This window comes from Hyaena hyaena, unplaced genomic scaffold (assembly GCF_003009895.1).
Source record: "Hyaena hyaena isolate Hyena2069 unplaced genomic scaffold, ASM300989v1 scaffold_288, whole genome shotgun sequence".
Classification (NCBI taxonomy): Eukaryota; Metazoa; Chordata; class Mammalia; order Carnivora; family Hyaenidae; genus Hyaena; species Hyaena hyaena.
Window position 1 is genome coordinate 1,066,592 of NW_024080922.1, and position 21,825 is coordinate 1,088,416.

At 43.1% G+C, this 21,825-nt stretch overlaps 1 protein-coding gene across 2 annotated transcripts in view; it reads left to right on the forward strand.

The window, feature by feature from the left end:
- Window positions 1-21,825, forward strand: part of LYST (lysosomal trafficking regulator) — a 170,490-nt gene that overhangs the window by 137,583 nt on the left and 11,082 nt on the right. For both annotated transcript variants that reach the window (XM_039247155.1, XM_039247156.1), the window contains exons 44-48: window positions 2,949-3,166; window positions 7,881-8,111; window positions 10,031-10,220; window positions 13,813-13,949; window positions 17,031-17,129. In XM_039247155.1, coding sequence (XP_039103086.1) covers window positions 2,949-3,166; window positions 7,881-8,111; window positions 10,031-10,220; window positions 13,813-13,949; window positions 17,031-17,129 — 875 coding nt within the window. The remainder of the gene's footprint in view (window positions 1-2,948; window positions 3,167-7,880; window positions 8,112-10,030; window positions 10,221-13,812; window positions 13,950-17,030; window positions 17,130-21,825) is intronic.

Genomic DNA, 21,825 nt, shown 5'->3' on the forward strand with positions numbered 1-21,825 from the left:
GTTATAATATGCTCATTATTTTTAAAAGTTATGAGTTTATTGGGACACCTAGGTGGGTCAGTCAGTTGAGCATCTGACTTTGGCTCAGGCCATGATCTCACCGCCCATGGGTTCAAGTCCCACACTGGGCTCTGTGCCAATGGCTCAGAGCCTGGAGCTGCTTCAGATTCTGTGTGTGTCTCACTTTCTGCCCCCTCCCTGCTCATGCTCTGTCTCTCTTTCTCAAAAATAAAATAACATAAAAAATTTTTTTTAAGTTATGAATTTATTGAGAGCACAGTGTAAGTTAGCTAAAATCTCAATGATTTTATGAGGAGTGACCAAGTTAGAAATAAAACACCCTAACCAAAATCATCTAATACCAAAAAGAATCATGGAGGATAAAATCAAATTTTCTATGATGCCAGTGACCCAACAATCTTGCCTAACCATACCTGTTTTTTAATAGAAGATCAGGTTACCATTTAAGAGAATTGTGGGTCATTTTCCTGCATTACTTAATTCCATATATATATATTTTTTAGGTTATTTTATGTTCTGTATTTTTTTTTTTACAAATAGTTTATTGTCAAATTAGTTTCCACATAACACTCAGTGCTCATCCCCACAAGTGTCCTCCTCCATGCCCATCCCCCCTCCCCCCCACATCCACTTAATTCCATATTTTTATGTGACCTTTAAGAATATATGAAATTGACGGTTATAGGGGCGCCTGGGTGGCTCAGTCGGTTAAGCGTCTGACTTTGGCTCAGGTCATGATCTCATGATTCGTGAGTTCGAGCCCCGCTTCAGGCTCTGTGCTGACAGCTCAGAGCCTGGAGCCTGCTTCAGATTCTGTGTCTCCCTCTCTCTCTGACCCTCCCCTGCTCACACTGTCTCCCTCTCTCTCAAAATAAATAAAAAATTAAAAAAAAAACTATTAAAAAAAAAGAAATTGACGGTTATAGCTTTAGAGAAGTCAGGAAAATTACTTTGGAATTGCATTCTGTACTGACTCACCTCTCTGGAGCTGTTTGGAGAGTAGTTAATAAACCCACGTCGCTAATTACCTGGAGCACGTTTTACAACGTTGCCCAAGTGAGAAAGGCCTCTGTGAATTGTCAACACCTGCAGTTTGGGACTCATTTAAATCCACGCTTGTTTTGTCTGTCCCTGGTTTCTTATATGTACGTTTCAGTTATCTGTGGCTTCATAACAATAACTCCAATACCTAGTGCCTCAAAACAACAATAAGTTTATTATCATTACAGGTTTTGGAGGTCAGAAATTCAGGAACAGCTCAGCCCAGTGCGTTTAGGGGTTTTGGCTCAGGATCCGCATTCACATTGACCGGAGCTGGACCAGACAGGGGATCAGAACAGCTGGAGGCTGGCGGGCATCTCTCTTTATGTAGTGCCCATGCTTTTCCATGTGGTCTCTCCACGTGGACTGCTTTGGGCTTCCTCATAGCGTGATGGCCTTGGACATTTGACTTGTCATCTCAGGGTTCCAAAGGCAAGTGTCCCGAGAGAGACAAGCGGAAGCTGCGTGGCCTCTTCTAACCTTGGCAGTCAAGTGGTGGCACTCCTACTGCAGTCACAAGTGCCCGCCCACATTCAGAAGAATGGGGCATAGACTGCCGCTTGATGGGGAAGGAGCAAGATTCTGGAAAAGCGTGCAACACAGCAAGTGTTGGTATAGCTATTTCTGGAAAATATAGTTTGCTCTAATGTACATCATCATTTCATATCAGCATTCCCATAGCCTTTCCTCATACCTCCAGTCATCTCCCTGTGATGTCCCCAACTTGTGATGTGCCCCCAGAGCATTGACAGTTGGGAATGATTTGGATTTATGCAGACCCTCTGCTCTCAGTCCCTCCCTAGCTCAGCCCTTAGGTGCCTCCTTCACTATTGAGAAGTCAGTAAATCCCTGCTGCTTCTCTGGACGCTGCTCACACAGAGTCTGTAGATTCCTGGCCAGTTGTCTTCAATCTCTCTGTAGCTGTCTGTAGGATGAACTGAGCTTTCCCAGAGGACCCCCGCCCTCACCCCGTGTTAATTCATATAAGCCCTTGGTTTCTATTTCATACCATATCATTTCAAAATACTTCCAAAATTAGCGACTGTCCTTCGAGATCTGTTTTCACAAGATCTAGAAGGAGACAGACAGCAACTTAATTTTATATGGAGCGTAATCAGCTTTGAAGAGATCCTTTTTCATTTTTATTCTGTTATGGTATCCAGATTTTCTGTCCATAAAAGGTAGCACAAACACATTTCTGTAACATTTCTTTTAGGACAGTTTTTTAAAATAAACACTTGTGAGGTTTTTGCTTCCCTACCCAACAATCAGAGAACAGCTTATCTTCATCCTAGAAGAATGCTCTTATTCAATGTGCAGGCATAATTGGGTTGTCCACAGGGATGCTTAGTAGAAATGATGTCAGGACAGACCTCTGGACTCACCATAAAGTTAGTAGTTCATTTAGGAATGTGTAAACTTTGTATGACTTGAATTTTTTAAACTACAGAATGCTAATATTTACTAAATAAAGTCTTAAATTTATTATAATGTTAACACCAATAATTCAAAAATGCTTATACAAAGCCTCAATTTGATTTTAATCAAGTTTATAAAGGAGTAGATATTTAAGCACTTAATACATTAGAAGTTTTTGTAAGTGGAATATTGAAATTAGTGGGCAGTGATTTTCTGCTGTTTTTTCAATATGATATAAAGTGGTAGAAGGATAAAGTTAGAAGATCTGAAATTAGGATAACATTCACCCACGTAGCTCCATCAGTAGGTAAGTAAGAAATGAACAGTGATGTTACTATTCTCTTTGCTTCTTCTCTTCCTGGTAATAGGACATATGTCTGATTCTGGGAACTCTTACAACCCTGCTCAGTGGGCTGAATGAAGCATGCTTGGGGGAGATAAGCATTAATGTTAATCTTCTCTTCCAGGTTTTGATTTTGGTGTGCGTCAGAATGGTGAGCGGGTCAATCACGTCAACCTCCCTCCTTGGGCACGTAACGATCCCCGTCTTTTTATCCTCATTCATCGACAGGCTCTAGAGTCTGACTACGTGTCCCAGAACATCTGTCAATGGATTGACTTGGTATTTGGATATAAGCAAAAAGGGAAGGCTTCTGTTCAAGCCATCAATGTTTTTCATCCTGCTGTAAGTGACTCTTTTAAAAATATGCATTTCTATAAGGCAGAGCCTGAATAAAGGGATAGCTGTTAAGCTGTTTTTTTAAAATCAAAGAGAATGAGCAGTAGCATTAAACTGTTACCACAAGACTCCTCAGGTTTTAGATTTCAGCTCTTTAAAAATAACTAAGAGAAAAAATTAAGAGGCTGTCTATCCACTGGGGGTGCCTCAGGACCATCCCCAGGTTGAATGAGGACTTAAAGACCCAGATATAGTCAGACTGACAGAAGATTTATTACAGTGATAGATACAAAACAAAATCAGCAAAAGGAAAAGATGTATAGGACAAAGCCGGAGAATACCAGGCACAGGTTTCCAAGAGCCTTCTCCCAAAAGATCTCGAAGAACATGCTTACTTCCTCCAGCAACATGTGTGCTGTCTTCTGCCCGGGAGGCTCATTAGATACTCAGAGCCCAGGGTTTATATTGACAGCCGGCCGCATAAGTCCTCTCTCTCACACGTACCCAAAGTCCAGACTCCCAGAAGGAAAGCAGGTGTTCAGTAGAAGCACATTGTTTGCGCAAACAGGTGAGGCACAGAGAGCCCCTCTTACCAGCTAGGAAATGGTGGGAACTCTCCAGAAACCTGTGTTCCCGTGTAGCAGCCAAAGGCCAGCCTTGCAGTGGGCCTCTCCGTGGAGAGCAGTTCAGGCCTGCTACATTAACTCTTTCCTGAACACTGTCCTCTAAGCGTGTTCTCTTTTGAAATGGCATCATCTGTCTTTACTGCAGAAACAGTATTTGTGCCTTGTTAGAAAAATGTATAAAATACAGACTGCAAAAGGAAGACGTTTAAAAATCAACTTTGATATCACCATCTAGAGATAAATATCAAAACCACCTTCTAGACTTTTTTTTACATATATATAAGTCCATTTCTATTAATAGCACTGTTCCGTAGGATGGCCATACAGTAATTTATTTAGCCATCCCTGTTGTTAGATATTTAGTTAGTATTTGTTTGCTATTAGAAACAATAATCCCGAGAGGCGCCTTGGGGGCTCAGTCAGGTAAGCGTCTGACTTCAGCTCAGGTCATGATCCCACAGTTCATGGGTTCGAGTCCCACGTTGGGCTCTGTGCTGACAGCTCAGATCCTGGAACCCACTTCGGATTCTGTATCTCCCTCTCTCTCTGCCCCTTCCCTGCATCCTTTCTCTCTCTCAAATAAACATTAAAATAATAATAAAAAGAATGACCATGCTTAGCTAAGCACTTGTAACAAGTATTTGATCCCTTGTGGTGGCAGTGATGGTGAGGGGAGTAGTGTTGAAGATTATTTAACTTCTGAAGAATCTTTGAAATTTTATTTTGGCATTTATAGAAATGTTATGTCTACATATGTAATGAAATTGGCTATGCCTGATTACCTGCTAAAAGCTACGCTGTACAAATGGGTCTGCACAAACATGACAGATCTGTACCCAGCTGCTGACGGCTGGCTTGCAGGGTGAGGAAGGAAATGCATGTCATTCCCCATCCGACTCTAGGGGAGGACAACACAAAGGACAAATGTGTTGCATTCTTTACATTAAAGAGCCTGGAATTTTCACGGCACTTGAACTACCTGCCAGCGTCGTACTTAACTTCATTTTTGCCTTTTCCTCTACATCACTAAAACAAATGATTTTTTTCAATAATTTTACATTGTACACAAAGTTTTTTCTTTTCCAACACCGAGGGAGAAAGAACAGGGCTGTGGCAAACCTCTTCCAGTCTGATTATTGCCCTGACCCCCTTTCTCTCCAGCTTCATGTCCTAAGAAGGATGACAGCATGGAAGATGCCACCCTCTTTACAATGTTTTAGTCAAAAAGAGATACTTGGCATTGTTTCTTATCCAGTCTTCCACCTCCTGCAGGGGAGAGGAAGCTGTCCCCCCGCCTCCACTGACAGCCTCACCAAGATGGCCAAGGGACACCATAGCCTTCTCTCCGCCAGCTTCAAGTCACTTTCAGTGTGTGTGAAAGCCTCCAGAGCAAACACAGGGGCAGGAAGTCAGGCTTAAATTCATCCTCTCCAAGGAGGCATAAGGCATAGATGTGCTGCTCTTGTGCCTACGACGGAAATCAGAAAGACTTGGCTTGGGTTCCAGGGACACTAGTGTTCAGAGTCCCGATTCTTCAGCCCAGGAAAACAAGGAGACATATAGACCTCAAAAATCCAGGCTCCTTACTAATATCTATATCTGTAAGAAAATATGCCTCCATCGTCGAGATCCATAGACATCTCCAGGATGGCATGTGTGAGTAAAGGGAATGAAAAATTCTTTTGCTTCCCTTCAGGGTCTTCCTGCTGGAGCAGGAATTAAATTTATAGGAGACAGATTAAGAGGGGAAAAAACCCCTCAACGTTTAATTATGTGCACACAGAGACTCAATAATGAAAGTTAAGACTGAGGTAGGCAGTTTTTATACTTTCTAGACAAAGGGACAATAAATCTGTGTGGGATTGACAAGACGAAGAAAACATAAGTTTGGGAGCTTCAATTAGTAAGTTCTAAACAGAATTTGGCCCGGGGTAATAGGTTAGTAAAAAGTAACAAGGGTGGTTTATGCCACCTTCTCCGCTCTAAATTTCCCATCTCTGGTGATAAGGATGTCTCTTTACTTCCTGCTATCAGAGGGGACCTTTTCTGTTCAGAGGGGGACAGAGGAGGGTCTGGGTCTCCTTCTTGCACAACCTGTCTCTTAAGTTAACTTTTATTTAAAATAATCGATATGCCAAAGCAGCCCATCTTGGGCTGGCCCGCCCTTGGCCCCTGCGTGAGTTAGCCACAAAAAACCATCCTGTGACATCCTGAGACAGCCATTGTGTCTCCCGAGAAGATGAATCAGACTCTTTCTTTGAGCATATTAATGTTGAAGAACAAAAGAGTATTGGATATCAGGTAACTTCAGGCTGATACAAATGGCTTTGAACTTCTAGTCCTCATTTCTACAAGGTGATCAAATGGGGGTGGGGCCAGGTCCTCTACTTTTCTTCCGCCCCTGTGTGGCCATAAGCTGAAAGTTACATTGCCTCATTCCATTTTGTTGACTGCCTGAAATGATTTTGAATAACCCCTTGACTCTGGTCTTCTGACCAGTACCTGAGAGGCAGCTACAGAAAAAATGCCTCCACTTGCTAATCTGCCTATAGAAGCTGTTATTTTGGATCAGCTTAATTGAGCATCTTCGTTATGTCTTCATGAGTCCTCACTGAAAAGACCAATCAGTCCAAAGAAAAACCTCATTTGGTTCCCCCCTTTTTTTTTTAATTGGGACATAACTGACATGTAACATTATCTTAGTTTCTGATGTACAACATAATGATTCGGTATTTGTATGTAATGTGGAATGAGCACCACAGTCTGGTGAACAACCATCACCAAGCAGAGTTACAGAATTTTTTTTCTTGTGATGAGGACTTTTAAGATTTATTCTCTTAGCAGCTTTCAGATGTGCAATACAGTGTTACTGACGGCAGTCAACATGCCGTGGATGACATCCCCAGGACTTATTTATCTCATCATTAGAAGTTTGCACCTTTTGACCCCCTTAATTCATTTCACCCTCCCCCTCCCCATCACCTCTGACAACCACCAATCAGTTCTCTGTATCTCTGAGCTCAGTTTTTTGTTTTTTGCCTGTTCATTTGTATGTTTAGGTTTCACATATAATCGGGATCATATGGTATTTGACTTTCGCTGGCTTATTTCACTTAGCATCATGCCCTCAAGGTCTGTTCATGTTGTCACAAGATTTCATTCTTTTCTATGGCTGAATAATGTTCATGTGTGTATCATATTTTCTTCATCTACTTATCCATTGATGGGCATGGGTTGTTTCCATGGCTTGGCTATTATAAACAATGCTGCAGTGAACATGGGGGTGCAGTCATCTCTTCAAATCAGTGTTTTTGTTTTCTTCAGATAAATACCCAGAAGTGGAATTTCTAGATCATATGGTACTTCTATTTTTAATGTTTTGAGGAACCTCCATACTATTTTCCATAATGGCTGCACCAGTTCGCATTCTCACCAGCAAGGCACAAAGGTTCCTCACCCACACTTGTTTCCTGGCTGTTTGGTACCAGCCACTCTAACAGGTGTGGGGTGACAGCTCACTGTGGTTTTGGTTTGCATTTCCCTGATGATGACTGATGTTGAGCCTTGTTTCCTGTGTCTGTTGGCCATTTGGATGTCTTCTTTGGAAAAATATCTATTCAGATTTTTTGCCCATTTTTTAAATCAGGTTTTACTTTGTTTTGTTTTTTGCTGTTGAGTTGTAGGAATTCTTTGTATATTTTGGATATTAATCCCTTATTAGAGATATGACTTGGAAGTATTTGCTCCTATTCAGTAGGCTGCCTTTTTACTTTATTAATGATTTCCTCTGCAGTGCAGATAAATGAAGTCTTATGTTCTTTGGTCTTAAATTAAAAATCAGTTTTATAAACATACACAGTTAGCACCCTGATTCAATCAAGATACATGATTTTCATTCACCCATTCAGGAACATTGATGACTTCTTATCTCATCGAGACCATTCATCATCACTAACTGATCAAACACAATTAAAAACCATTTCCACTGAAATAGAGAAGAGTATACTACCTAGAGAATAAAACAAGTTGTTTCCCCGTCGGTGTCATTGCCAGTCTCACTTTTTAAATACCTCTCGTTCCTTTTTCCTCTTCAGACGTATTTTGGAATGGATGTGTCTGCCGTTGAAGACCCTGTCCAGAGGCGGGCCCTGGAAACCATGATAAAAACCTACGGCCAGACCCCTCGCCAGTTGTTCCAGTCGGCCCACGCGAGCAGATCCGGATCTAAGCTCAACATCGAAGGAGAGCTCCCCGCTGCTGTGGGGCTGTTAGTGCAGTTTGCTTTCAGGGACACCCGAGAGCAGGTCAAAGAAATTACCTACCCGGTATGTCATTTGAATTTGAATAGAATTCGGCAAAAACCGATCAAACTCCAGAGATGTAAGGCCTTTTCCCAGACTCCACGGACACCCCAGTGAATAGGGCCCCCTGCAGGTGTGCGCTCACCAGTGAGCACACGGGCACACACTAACGGCGATGCTGTGTACGGAGTGAATGCCATGTTAGTGACCCGAGAGAGAGTGCCTTGGGGAGCTCCGTTCAGACAGCTGGCTCCCAGAGGGCTCTTCCCAGCGTAAGCCTTACAAGGCAGGGGCGCCATAGGCACCTGCACACCAGAGGCGGGGAACTGTCCAGGACTGGAGACGAGTCCGAGCCTGGTGTGGCAGTGCTCACACACCTGACAGGGTCTCGGTTATCGTCTTCCACCAGAAGCGTGAGTGTTTGGTTCACAATTAAAGGAGAACCTTGCATATGTCTTTGGCATCCCCAGACTATAATGACGAAGTGTTGCCTCTTAAAGTGGAAAGTAGGCATCATTTTTGCTCTGAACTACAGAAACAAAGCAAGCAAGCCTTAAGAGGAAAATGGATTCAAACCCACAGCTAAATTCTTCATTATCAAAGAGCATAGATGGGAGACTGAACTGTAAAACACTGTAAAGGTTTGCTGCAGAAAACGAAGGCACCAGGGAAGGAGGTTGTGAGGATCTTGGACATGACGTAAAGCAGCATGTCTCCAGCTGTGGTCAGCTGTGACCCATTGTAAGAACAGCTTTCACAGACCTTGTTTTGACGTTACTTCTTAAAATAAGGTTACTCAAATATACTAAATGTAGAATACATGGAAAATCTAGGGGTGCCTGGGTGGCTCAGTTGGATAACTGTCCAACTTTGGCTCAGGTCATGATCTCAGGGTTCGTGAGTTCGAGCCCCACGTCGGGCTCTGTGCTGACAGCTCAGAGCCTGGAACCTGTTTCAGATTCTGTGTCTCCCTTGCTCTCTGCCCCTCCCCCACTTGCACGTGTGCACCCACATACTCTCTATCTCTCAAAAACAAAAAACACGTGGAAATTCTTTATGCTCATAGCTCACATATATAACACATGCATGTTGAACGCAAATAAAAGTGATACAACCAGTAAGATTCAAATTTAATACATCAGTATGATAGTACCATTTTACCAAAACCAGATCACCAGAATTGTGTTTCATAGTTGGAAGCTGTGTTTTTTGTTTCATGTTTATTTGTCAGTGTAACCCTTAAAATTTTGAAGCCTCACAAATAACTGTAATTGTCATTACCAGGGTCATTATTTTCACTGGAATCAATTATTTTACCATGTCAAAATAATTTAATAGTACACCCCTGAAAAGTATTAAATGCAGTTTCATCTACTAATACTCAGTGCTGATCAACTGTTTGCAGCTGGTACATAGATCTGAGCCACATATCTGCTTACAGTGGGAACACGGTACCCACCGCCTCATTCCCACTCAGACCCGCACGTCCACCGTTCCCTCCAGCTGGGATGGCCTGTGCCCAAACAACAGCCCCATTTTGTTCTCCCTGTTCTTTGAGGTCTCTGCTCAGATGTCCCCTCCTCAGTCCCCTGATTCCTATCTATGACAGTGACTCCCTCAGTCCCTGCTCTATTCCCTTTCTCCATTGTTCTTCCTAGAGCTTCACCGCCTGACATATTGTCTGTGCATCTGTCTGTTTCTTGTCTGCCCCTCAGCCCAGCTGGGATCCAGCCGCCTGCGGACTGGGGCTCCCTCTGTACTTTCATCCCTGCAGGTAGCAACAAGGAACACAGATTTCTGTACGCTAAGCATGGAGCAGTAAAAAAGTAGAACATAATTCTTGCCTACAAAGGGCTTATAATCAGGTTGCTTACCCTTTGTTTAGAATTTCAGTTAGAAGCCATTCTATATTTACTACCTCTGACTTTTTCCGTTCCTCTTAGAGCCCTCTGTCGTGGATAAAAGGCTTGAAGTGGGGGGAGTACGTGGGTTCTCCCAGTGCTCCGGTGCCTGTGGTCTGCTTCAGCCAGCCCCACGGAGAGAGATTTGGTTCTCTCCAGGCTCTGCCCACCAGAGCCATCTGTGGATTGTCCCAGAATTTCTGTCTGCTGATGACGTACAGCAAAGAACAAGGTAAATGGAAACATTCTCAGTACCTCTCTCATGAGATTTGACTGTTTCCAGCTCATCTGTGCTACTATTTTATTTCTAAGTTTTGAGGCCATGGTGAAAATCATTCAAGCATGTGGTTATTTAGTGCAAAGTAGGAACTAAACATACCACATGGGGGGAAGAAAAGGGATCAAAGGCAGTGCCATTTGAAATAGGAGGAGTCAAAGCCAAGAACAAGCATCCTGTGGTTATGATCAAAAGATGAAAACATCAGTTTTATAGAAATGTACCTTTTGAGGCCCTTGAATCCCAGAAGAGACTAGCAAATCTAGTACCTCTGAAGGTATAGTCATGAGATTCAAACAGAACAAAACAAGGAAGTCAGGACAGCCTTGAAAATAGGTCTTAAAAATAGGTGAGCCTGGAAAGCAATCCTTTTCTCAGCCTCTGTGCGCTCATCTGCCAACAGCAGCACATGGAAAAGTGCCGTAATTACTTCCTGGTTAATGTGATTAACTATTTCGTTCAATATAAAAGAACTCTCCCTGCTTACTAGGCACGGGCTTTGGGCACTAGAATGGATGACTGGGGCACCCATCTGTTCATATCAGGCGTGTGCAGACTTGCCTAAAAGCCAGCGCGTGGACTAGATAGATGCCTCTTGACCATCACAGTTTGTGTTTGACAGTATTTCTGAGGCGCAGCTGGCTCCCAGCACGGGCAGCCCTGCATTTCGAGGAAGCGGCGTCCTTACCAAGCAGAGGTCACTTAAAGAAATTAAGTGTGCTGGTTGGACCACAGTCCTTTAGACTTACCCTTGTCTGTATCATGGAATCAGCGATTACCTTTATGCTTGTTAGTAAGAAGAGAGGCTGCGTATCATTTTATCTCAGTTTAGTGAATTAGTAGGGTATGGTAAATCTGTTTATTTACTGTAATATCAGCAGTTTATTTTCACTAGTATGTTACGGTTAGTTGTGAGGTGTGTTACAAATTAATTTACTGTTAATAATACTTAAAGTACCAAAATGTGTGAGTAATTTCCCTTAAAAAATAATGAGTGGATTGAAGTTGGTCCCTGTTGAGCAGAAGAGAAAGAGCAGGTGTCACCACTTAGCATGATGCAGTAAAATGTGTCACATGTGATCGTCAGCCTACCTAATATGTGCCATTACGATCAGAGCCCTCAGTGAGTGTGCCCTTAATAGCTGTGTGCATTCAGATTACACTGTGCTTCCTTGTGGAATGCGTTTGGGATTTGCCGGTATCTAGGTGTGTATAGGGAACAGCACAGATCTGGCCACGGCCTCAGGAGGCACAGTGCCTTGAGTTTGCATCCCAGCTCTGCTACTTAGCAGCTGTCTGACCTTGACAAAGTTACCTAAACCTTCTGAATCCTGGCTTTTGATGTATAAAATGGGAATAACAAAAGGATTTACTTCACAGAGTAATTTACCGTAAAGATTAAATGAGATAATGCAGGGAATGATTAGCACAGTGCCTGACTCATTCTAAGTGCTTAGTAAATGCCCGTCAGGCTGTCCGTAAGCGCGCTGGGCCCAGGGCCCAGGGACCGTGTGTGCTCACTGCTGCGCCCGGCATGCCACAGACAGCCCACAGTGCTGCACAGCAGCCTTGCGGGAGTGAGCGCTCAGCGTGCCCATGAGAGTGAGGTTGTGTGCTCACAGCTGCGCGGGATTGCACGCCCCTCTATCAAATAACTGTGTGGTTTTGCTGAGCTCTACATGCATAATATAGTGAGATCATTTGGATGCTCCTAAACCCAGGATAGGCCTGTACAAGGGCGACTGAGCCACCCAGGCGTCTCTAGTTTATATTTATTTTTAAAAGTACAAGTACAAGTTACCTATTGCTTGTAAACTGTGCCTCAGAATTGCCTGAGATGCTTTTTTTCAAAACATACTTGCCTGGGTCCCATTTGAGCCAACTGTATCAATCTCTGGGGCTTGAGTCGAGCCTATGCGTGCTGAAAAAGCCATTTTCTTACAAACTGCTGTTTAACGTTCACTATTCTAATCCATAAAGGAAAAGTTTCTTTTTCTTTAAAAAAAAAAAAAAGTGGTGCCTCTTGTAAGTGCTGGAATGAGAAACTGGGAACGGTTCTATTATGTATTTCATTCACCGAGCACTTGGTTTACTGAGTACCGACTGCATGCCAGGTGTTATGGTAGCATTTCAGAGGCCCTGAGACTCCTGACATGAGGTTCCTTTCCCCAGCAGCTTATATTTAGAGCAGCTTATATTAAGTGAGTACATTCCAGTTCCTTTATTGCAAAACTGACGTCAGCATTTGGTATTATATTCAACAAAACCAAACCAATCTGCAAATTGCATTTTCACCGTGCTATTGATTCTTTCAACAGATATTTATCTTTTATTCCTCTGTGTGTGGGCTCATTGTGCTAGGTGCTGCAGTAAATATAGCACGTGGTCTCTCCATAAGGGACTTAAGCAATCCAAATTCCAGGGCCAGTACTGGGTATGGCATTAATGCTGCATCAGCTATATTCAGCACACCAACAAGCATAGATTTTGAATAGTGCTGAAAAGGGATGTCAGAATGTCCAAATCTTTATCCCCAAAAGACATAAAACTATGTTGTGAAAAAGAGAAAAAGAGCAGAACCTCAGTACATAAAGTCTGCTGTGCAAAGTCCTGGCAGTTGATGGGATGGAATGATCCTTCCCAGGACAGGTGTTGCTTCCAGGGTGGCCATGTTCTCTTTCGAGTCCTGATACTTGTCCATACTGGTTCTTCAGCAGGTGGTATCTACGAAATTATTTAAGTAGCATCTAATTTATATTTATTTATTTTTTAAGGGTTTTTTTTTTTTTAACATTTATTTTTGAGAGAGAGAAAGAGACAGAGTGCAAGCAGCGGAGGGCCATAGAGAGAGGGAGACACAGAACAGAAGTAGGCTCCAGGCTCTGAGCCGTCAGCACAGAGCCTGATGCAGGACTCAAATTCACAACTGTGAGATCATGACCTGAGCCAAAGTCAGCTGCTTAACCGACTGAGCCACCTGAGCTCCCCTCGTTTATATTTATTTTTAAAAGTAAAAGGGTCAGGGCACCTGTGTGGCTCAGTCGGTTAAGTGTCCGACTTCCACTCAGGTCATCTCACAGTTCGTGGGTTCGAGCCCCACGTCGGGCTCTGTGCTGACAGCTTAGAGCCTAGAGCCTGTCTTTGGATTCTATGTCTCCCTGTCTCTCTGACCCTCCGCTGCTCATGCTGTCTCTGTCTCTCTCAGAAATAAATAAAAAAACAGTAAAAAGGTCATAGAACATGAATAGAGTCAGCTTGACTATCATTGTCTTTTATAAAAATTCTTTAACAGACATTTTAGTACTAAATCAAAGCCCAGCCAAAGCAACAGAAGGGAAAAAGAATACAGTCCCACTCTTAGAATCCCATCAGCATTAAAGGAATAAAACTAATTTAAATCAGTCCATCTTATGAATATAAAGATGATTTGCACTGGAAACATACTATGTTCTGCTATGTAAACTTCACCTTTTAACCCACCATGCTGGGGGGTTGTCGGTAACAGTTGAGCAGTGGCAATCTGATACTTTTATTTCTCCTTCTTGAGGTGTGAGAAGCATGAACAGTACTGACATTCAGTGGTCAGCCATTCTGAGCTGGGGATATGCTGATAACATTTTGAGGTTGAAGAGTAAACAAAGCGAGCCTCCAATAAACTTCATACAAAGTTCTCAACAATATCAGGTAAACTTTTTTATGATTACTTTATAATACTAATTAAATATAATGCTTTAAAAAGGAGTCAGGACTCGTAGCAGCTGGTCTTTAATATTCTGTAGTTAATCCAGTCCAGAAGCTGATGGTGCGGGACAAGGCCTTGTTCACAGTGCTCAGGCCTCCCGACTACTGCTGTTCTGACTGTGTCCCCAGCCTTTGTCTTCTACCTGGTACCTCACTGAGAGAGAGTCACCATCACCGAGTCAGCAACAGCTGTGGGCATGGCGTTGGAACAAAATCAACATTGCGTCCTTCTCAGTGGCCACGTACGTTACTTTTGTCACTGGGTCATTTTCTAGAACCAGAGTCCCATCTTCTCTACCTGGTTTCTGCGAAGCAGGCTGGGTGTTCAGGCATCACGATGGGGTAGAAGGAGCACGGGGCCCACCTAAAGCCCTGATCTGTGTGAGTGGCCCAGCGTGCTTGTTTACTGGGGCGCCTTCGGCAGAGACCTTTCCAAACTTGAGGTTCGTTCCTCCTCTTTGAAACTGGGACTCCCCACTACTCTCTCATAACGCTGTTGTAAAAATATCTCCAGTTGTATATATATGGTATATATACGGCATGTATATACACACACACGCACACACAATACTGCCACAACTTTTTCCCATAGTAAATCATATGTTAAACCCTCTTTCTGTGACTTTCTTTCCATGGGAAATTCTTTTACCATTTCCAACTTCCTTTATCTACATAACACCTGACGCCGATTCATGTGTCCTAACATTTTCTCATTCCCTGAGTATGTGAGAAATGGAGTAAGCTATTTGTGGGGTTTTTTTTTGTCAGTGAAAAAAAGGAGAGCAATAACTCCTTTGCTTAACCCTCAATATACCTGAAGAAAAGGTCATCACCTTTTGTTATCTGGGTACTAGTAAAGTAAAACAAAAGTAAGCAAAAGGACAGTGAAAAACAGCCTTATTAGAAATTTTAGTAAGAATTTGAGCATCACAAAAGTAATTTCTATCACGTAAAGTTTGGCACACAAGGATATCATTGAAGACAAAAGAATACTGTCATAAATCCTTTTAGCAAAACAGGATGGTCCAGATTCTTCTAGGAAAATACTGGGTGATGAAGAACTTCCAGTCAAATGGCTACCTGGGTGGGGGCACCATACTTCATCTTCATCCTTAGAAATATATCGTTCCCGCAGTAGTTCCTTAGCTTGAGAAAATTTGTCTGAGGACTCACACTCCGATCTCACTTCCACGGTCAGTGTCCTCATGATCAGAGACGAGAGCCCTGCTGCCCCCTTGCCTGCACCTTCTGACTGATCTCACGATCGTGAAACACAGTCCTCTGTCAGTTTTCTTCTCTGTTCTATTATCAGTAGAACATAAAAAATTCTGAATTCCCAGCTGTGTTCAGTGAAAGCTAGAAGCAGAGTACAGAGACACAGAGGGCGTCTCCAGCCTTCCTTTGTGTTTTCTTGAAAGATGACAACACTCTGTGGACAATGCAAAAAAAAAAAAAAAAAACCACAAAGGATGACAGTGCATTTCACATACTACATTATCCTTCCAGGAGATCCATCATTCTTCATGTTCGTGTTTGTTTCATGTTAGCATCGTTGGGAATAATTGATGAAATAATTCCCGTAGTGATGAAATAGCAAAGTGTTTCGAGCTAAAGGGAAGACAAAATTACTAAAACCCTGTAACTGTAACTTAGGTTTATAAAAGAGTTCAGTGGACCCATATGGTAATTGCAAGACAATGAGTTTTATTCTATATATATATATATAAAATAATTACATTTTCTCTTTGTTCTTCTGGAAGACCTCTAAGAAAGAATAAAAGTCACGAAATGCTAACCCTTACAAATAGTTAGAACTATTCAAGAAAGAAAATAGGGGCGCCTCAGTCAGTTAAGCGTCCGACTTTGGCTGGGGTCACGATCTCACAGTCTGTGGGTTTGAGCCCCACGTCAAGCTCTGTAGTGACAGCTCAGACCCTGGAGCCTACTTCAGATTCTGTGTATACCTCTCTCTCTGCCCCTCCCCCACTCGCTCTCTGTCTCTCTAAATAAAATAAATACATAAAAAATTTTTTTAAAAGAAGAAAGAAAATAAAAAACTAAAATTGGAGCCAGTGGACTCTGATGACGTATGGAGAGTCAAGGAGGGCCAGCGTGACAGAAGGGTGGCGGACTCTTGAGCACATTTGCAGGTCCGGGGAAGAAGTTGAGATTGAAATTCTGAGAGGGTGTGGACAGATGTTCTGTGGAACATTGGGGGTGGGGTGCAGCTGGCTTTAAAAGTGAGGAGCTTCCTCCTCTAAATCAGGAGAAGCCCCGAGACACTCAAGGCAAGGAGGGAGAGGATGAGATCTGTGGCCGGTGCCCTCTGTCTTCTCAGCGCAGTGCAGCCTGGGGGGCCGTGGGCTGCGGGTCAGCTGGGACTGGAGAAGGGGCATAAGGGAGCACAGCCGCTGGGGACGGAGGTTCAGCTGGTGCCCAGATCCAGAGGAAGACTCAGTGGGCAGAGAGTTGAGTGGCCTTGAACAGGGCCTCCCTGGTTAGGACTGAAGGGTTTATGGTCCCAAAGGGATAATCTGAGATTTTCTTCTCTACGTATCTTTCTTCCTCCTACTGAACGGTTTTTAGAACTGTTAGAAACAATACCTGTATTTGAATGTACCCCATTTCCCCATTAGAAGCAGAAACAGAAAAAAAAAGTAAAAATCAGATAAATGTGTAAAGCCTCACACATGCACACATCGCGCACACACACTCAGCCTTGGATCCAGTCAGTCCTGGATCATTTTCTTTAAATTTCTGAGGAACAAACGGCCATGTGTGCAGAAAAATGTCAAATCTTAGATGATGATACACTGTAATACACTGTAACTTGGAAACAGCCTTTAGACAACTGGCTTAAAGCTACAGAATACTCTGGTATTACCACTGGCCCTTGTTTAATCACTTTGAGCAAAATGTTTATTAAATTTTGCAGTTATATATATTTTAAATAGTTGTCAGAGAAATAGAAACATTTCTCCTGCTTCTTAAACACGGTGACGCCTGGTTTGTCCTCTTTCCAAGGTGACTAGCTGCGCCTGGGTACCTGACAGCTGCCAGCTGTTTACTGGGAGCAAATGCGGTGTCATCACAGCCTACACCAACAGGTTCACCAGCAGCACGGTAGGCCTGGGGCGCACTTCGCGAGGAGCTGGGATTTTCATGATCGTGAGGGGGGAAAATGCTTATGAAGTATAATTCGTTTGTAGAAGATTAACTGAAAATGTTGGCACTCTAATCTTTTGTTCTTTAATCTCTTTCACATAAGCTCTTAAGCTATAAAAGGCCATATATCTGACTCATTAATTTTAGGTTTCTTAGGATCATGAAAATTTCTGAAAGTGATTATAAAGATCTTATTTTTGGTGTCACAGATGGCATTTTGATTCATGATCTCTTTTGTGATTATACTTCTTCATGACATTGTGATGCTCGTTTGCCTGTATTCTCAGTGTTGACCTGAATGCCTAGGAGTGTACCATGGGATTCTATAAAATTTGGAAGCTTAGAACCTCTAATATTTAAAAAAAAATTTTTTTGTTTATTTTTTAAGGAGAGAGAGAGAGAGAGAGAGCATGAGCTGGGGAGGGGTGGACAGAGAGGGAGATACAGAATCTGAAGCAGGCTCCAGGCTCTGAGCTGTCAGCACAGAGCCCAATGAGGGGCTCAGACTCTTAAGCTGTAAGATCATGAAGTCAGACGTTTAACTGACTGAGCCACCCAGGTATCCCTAGAACGTCTAATATTTAACCTTCCTACATTTTCTGGACAGCAGCAAAATCCAAATAGCCCATCTTGGTTTATACCACTTCCTGGAAGAAATTTATTTTAGCCATTTGCTGAATCTCCAGATTTTTAAATTATAAAGCAGTCAAGTGAAGAAGACATATTGTGCAATTGTTCTTTTTAATTTACTGTTGTTCCTTTCTTGAATCAACTCTCTGTGGTGCTGTTAAGGATAAATAGCAAGTTTAGGGTAATAACTCAGTAATTGTTTTATTCTAGAACTTTCTTGTGCTTTCTGCCCCACCTCCTCCCCATTACAAGTTTTCTCTCTTAGATTATTAAATATGTTTTACTGGGTAAACCGGTCTTGCCAACATGGGGTGATGCTAGATTCTTTCTTTTCTGTCCAAGTTTATTCCGTTTTAAACTCCTGCCAAGGTTCTTTGCGTGATCCTTGGGGTATAACTATGACCATAATAGTGTATCCTATTAGCCTTTTAGCCTAAGGGACCATTAAAATGTTTGAAGCAGGTGTAATTTGATCCAACCAGCATTTTAGGAAGCCCACCGTGCACCTGCCAGGAACAGCACCTGGGGGCATGAGCCCGAGGGGGGGGGTGCCAAGCCCGAAGGCCGCTGTGGCGGTGCAGGTGGGCCACGCGGAAGGCGGGAGAGTGAAGTAGACGCCCGCCCAAAGAACAAGAACAGTTCGCACCCCGCCCAGACCCGGAGGGCGGCCAGAGGTCAGAAAATCTGAAAAGCCACACTTGAGCTGGATCGGAAAGGATCGGTTTACTAAGGAGGGAAAAGAGGAAAGGCTATTTCAGGCACAGAAAACGAGCAACACGGCAAGAAAGGCATGGTAACTTGGGGGACGGCAAGTACTCAATATGTGTAGTTTAGGGTCTGAAAGTCGGGAGGCAAGGTAGAGCCAGGAGGAGAAGCGGGTGCGGTCAAGGTCTTTTAGGCCGAACAGAAAGAATGCTGCGGAAGCAAGCAGAGAAGCCTCTGAGCTTTGGGGATGTCTCCCGTTCACTCCCGAAGGCCTACAGTGGGTGTTAAGTTGACATCCACTCTCATATTGGCTGCTGACGGCACTTTCCTCTTCTAAGCTCACCCTTCTATTTGCTTCTCGGCCAGACACCCGCGGGTCCTGCCACTAGAGCAGCTGCCCGTGTGCACTCCGATAACTGCGCCAGCGTCTCCTGTTTAAAACTAGCTTCCTCTTCTGGTTTTATTTCCTTTTGCTTTCGCCAGCACTGGTATAGCCTTGTACTTGGTTCTTCCTTACTTCCATTCTGACTATAACTTAAAATTTTAATTGTACACTAACACGGTGTAGTGCAGGTAAAAAAAAAAAAAAAAAGATGAGGCTGTCAGTATGGGAGCAGTTGTGCACAGCATAGCTCCGAACATAGCGGAGGGGGCACAGCGCAGTTACAGTGCAAATGCAGGAAGACGTGCTTCTTTGCTTTTGAAATTACTTTAAGCTTGTGAAATCTTACGTTGCTTACCCTTCCACAGTTATGTATTTACCTAGAAGTAGATTTTTCAACTTTATTGATAAGGGCTTTCTTTTTCTCCCAAGTATACTAGTATTCGGTAATCAAGTCATGAGATTAGCAGCAACTAATTTACACCATGTCCCAAAACACATCTTAGCTCCGTGGTTATAGCACTGTTTGCTTTGAGGGGAGGTAACCTGGGTTTTTGTAGACGTTGTTGCCTCTTTTTCTCAGGGACCCCTCATCGTTTTGGCACCCCCAAAAGCTGCATCGTGAGCAGGTGCCTGTGAGGTTAGCAGAAGGCACCTCATGTCACCAGTTTCTGTTCTCCCAACCCACTGAATGCCAGGGTGCTACATGTTCTACAAGTACTCATGTTCTTGTGGGTGGTAGCTGTAACAGGGACAAAATTCAGGCTCTCCGAGGGCCATGCAGGGCATGACCAAAATAGTTATCCCTAGAAAATATTTCCAAGGGGTTCTTATGAAATACATTCCTTACCCAGTGAAGCATATCTAACTCTGAGCCTTGTAAATTTCTGTTGATTCTCCCAGGGTAGCCTAAAATGCATTCCACGTAAGGATGAATAAGTTGATTTGTTAGAAGGAATTGTCTATAATCTGTTTATAGATTAGAGAAGAATGTCTTCTAAAAGTGATAACTGATTTTAAAATGATTGCTCTTATTTTTTTCACTAATTAACTAGTATGGCCACATCATCGTCCTGTAAGTGACAATGTATTTCTCTTCTCTAAATCAGTGGTGGCAAGAGAATAAATAGGAGGTTTTTCTGAGAGAGTATGAGGTCATTAAAGAGTAATTTTTAAATGAAGTAGGCCATGATTCCTGTTCTGCCCATGGAAATTATTTTCTGACCTGTCAGGGAATCATCTAGTAATACTCTTACAATCAATTTAAAGTATAAAATCTGTAAAACTACCAACAACCACTATAGGGGTCCTATTCTGTGTTTATCCCATAAATATCATTGATGATCATGGAGTAAAACCACACACACACACGTGTGTGTGTGTGTGTGTGTGTGTGTGTGTGTGTGTGTGTGTAATGAAAGCATCAAAGAGCTAACACGCTAGTATAAAACCCCCAAGCCAGAGAGGTACATAAGCAGAGGGAAGCTCTGGCCTCAAGGACAGTATCAATCTGGAGTATTGACACTGATGCTGTGATGCTCTTGTGAGAGGAATGGAGAACAACACCCAGGGCTGGAGAGGCCCAGGGAGGCCCTTCTCCAAAGGCTGGTCCCTGAGCATGAGGATGAGTCCCACGGGACAACCTCTTGCCTGGCATTACAGCCTGGGTCAGAATTCTTGGGGCGGGGGTTGGGAGTCCAATCTCAAGGATTGACTTGGGCTAAGGTGTCTGTAGACTGAGAGGGTGGTCCCAGTGGGTCGTCTGTTCTCTCCCACAAGTAGAGGAACTCCTCCAAGTGATTTTTTAAAAATGTAGCCACAGATACGTAAAACCAGGCACACAGATTTACAAGTAAGGAAATGAATATGTGAAAAAGTTAAACTTGGTTATTATAAGAGAAATGCGATTCAAAGCCACCTTGACTGCCGTAAAGGTTGGGAAACATTCAGAGACTTGGAATGCGTGACTTCGGAGCACAGACCATGCTGCAGAGTTCAAGCGGAACACGGAGGGGCCCGGGCCTTTCCGGGCAGGGGTCCCTTTGGCCCTGCGGGGAGTGTCCCAGTCAGAGAGACAGCGGGGGCTCAGAACTCTGGGCCTCGTGGAAAGCACATCTCATCTCTGTGACTGTGTTCGCTTGAGGGTCACGTGTCCCAGCTGAGCAGAAGCCCATGCCACACAGCTGAAGTGGGTCGTTCCAAGAATAATGTGGGCTGGGTATAGCCTGGTCACTTGATTCTTTAAGTGTAAGATATGTACATTATGTGCATAAAACACGGGACTATACAGCACTTAAAATAGATGAGCAGCTAATAAAGCAACACATATGTTTCAAAAACAATGGTGAAGAAGGAGGCAAGATGCAAAAGATACTAAAGAATAATCCCACATACATAAAGTGTGTCAACATGAAAAACCAAACAACATGTTGTTTATGGTTATGGTAACATATAGTAGAACATATGGGAAACGTGGGAAAGATAAATACAAAATTCAGGATGTTGGTAACTTCTGACGAGAGAAGACTTAGGATAGGGCAGTATACAGATTGCAATGTTTCATTTTTTTCACTGTTTAAAAAATAAACTGATCATATCAAATATTAAGGTGAGTTTACCTGAGTGGTCTGTATATAGCTTTCAATTACACTTATTCTTTCTACTTTTCTATATCCTTTGAAGTGGAAATGTTGAAATACTTTATGACAATAAACAGCTTAGTCTAACAAAAGCGAGAGTCAGACCCAGCACAGACATCTGGCCTCTGTGAGCCAACACGGGCCTTGCAGCATCAGTCTGCAGCCTCTCACGTAGAACGCCAGGCCGTAACTAGGGACAAACAGGGCCGGACCTGGAGCACCACCGCTGGTGACGCCCTGAATTGGTAGAGGGCCTTTGGGAAGTATGCTGTCAAGAACAAAGAATGCTCAAGTAAAT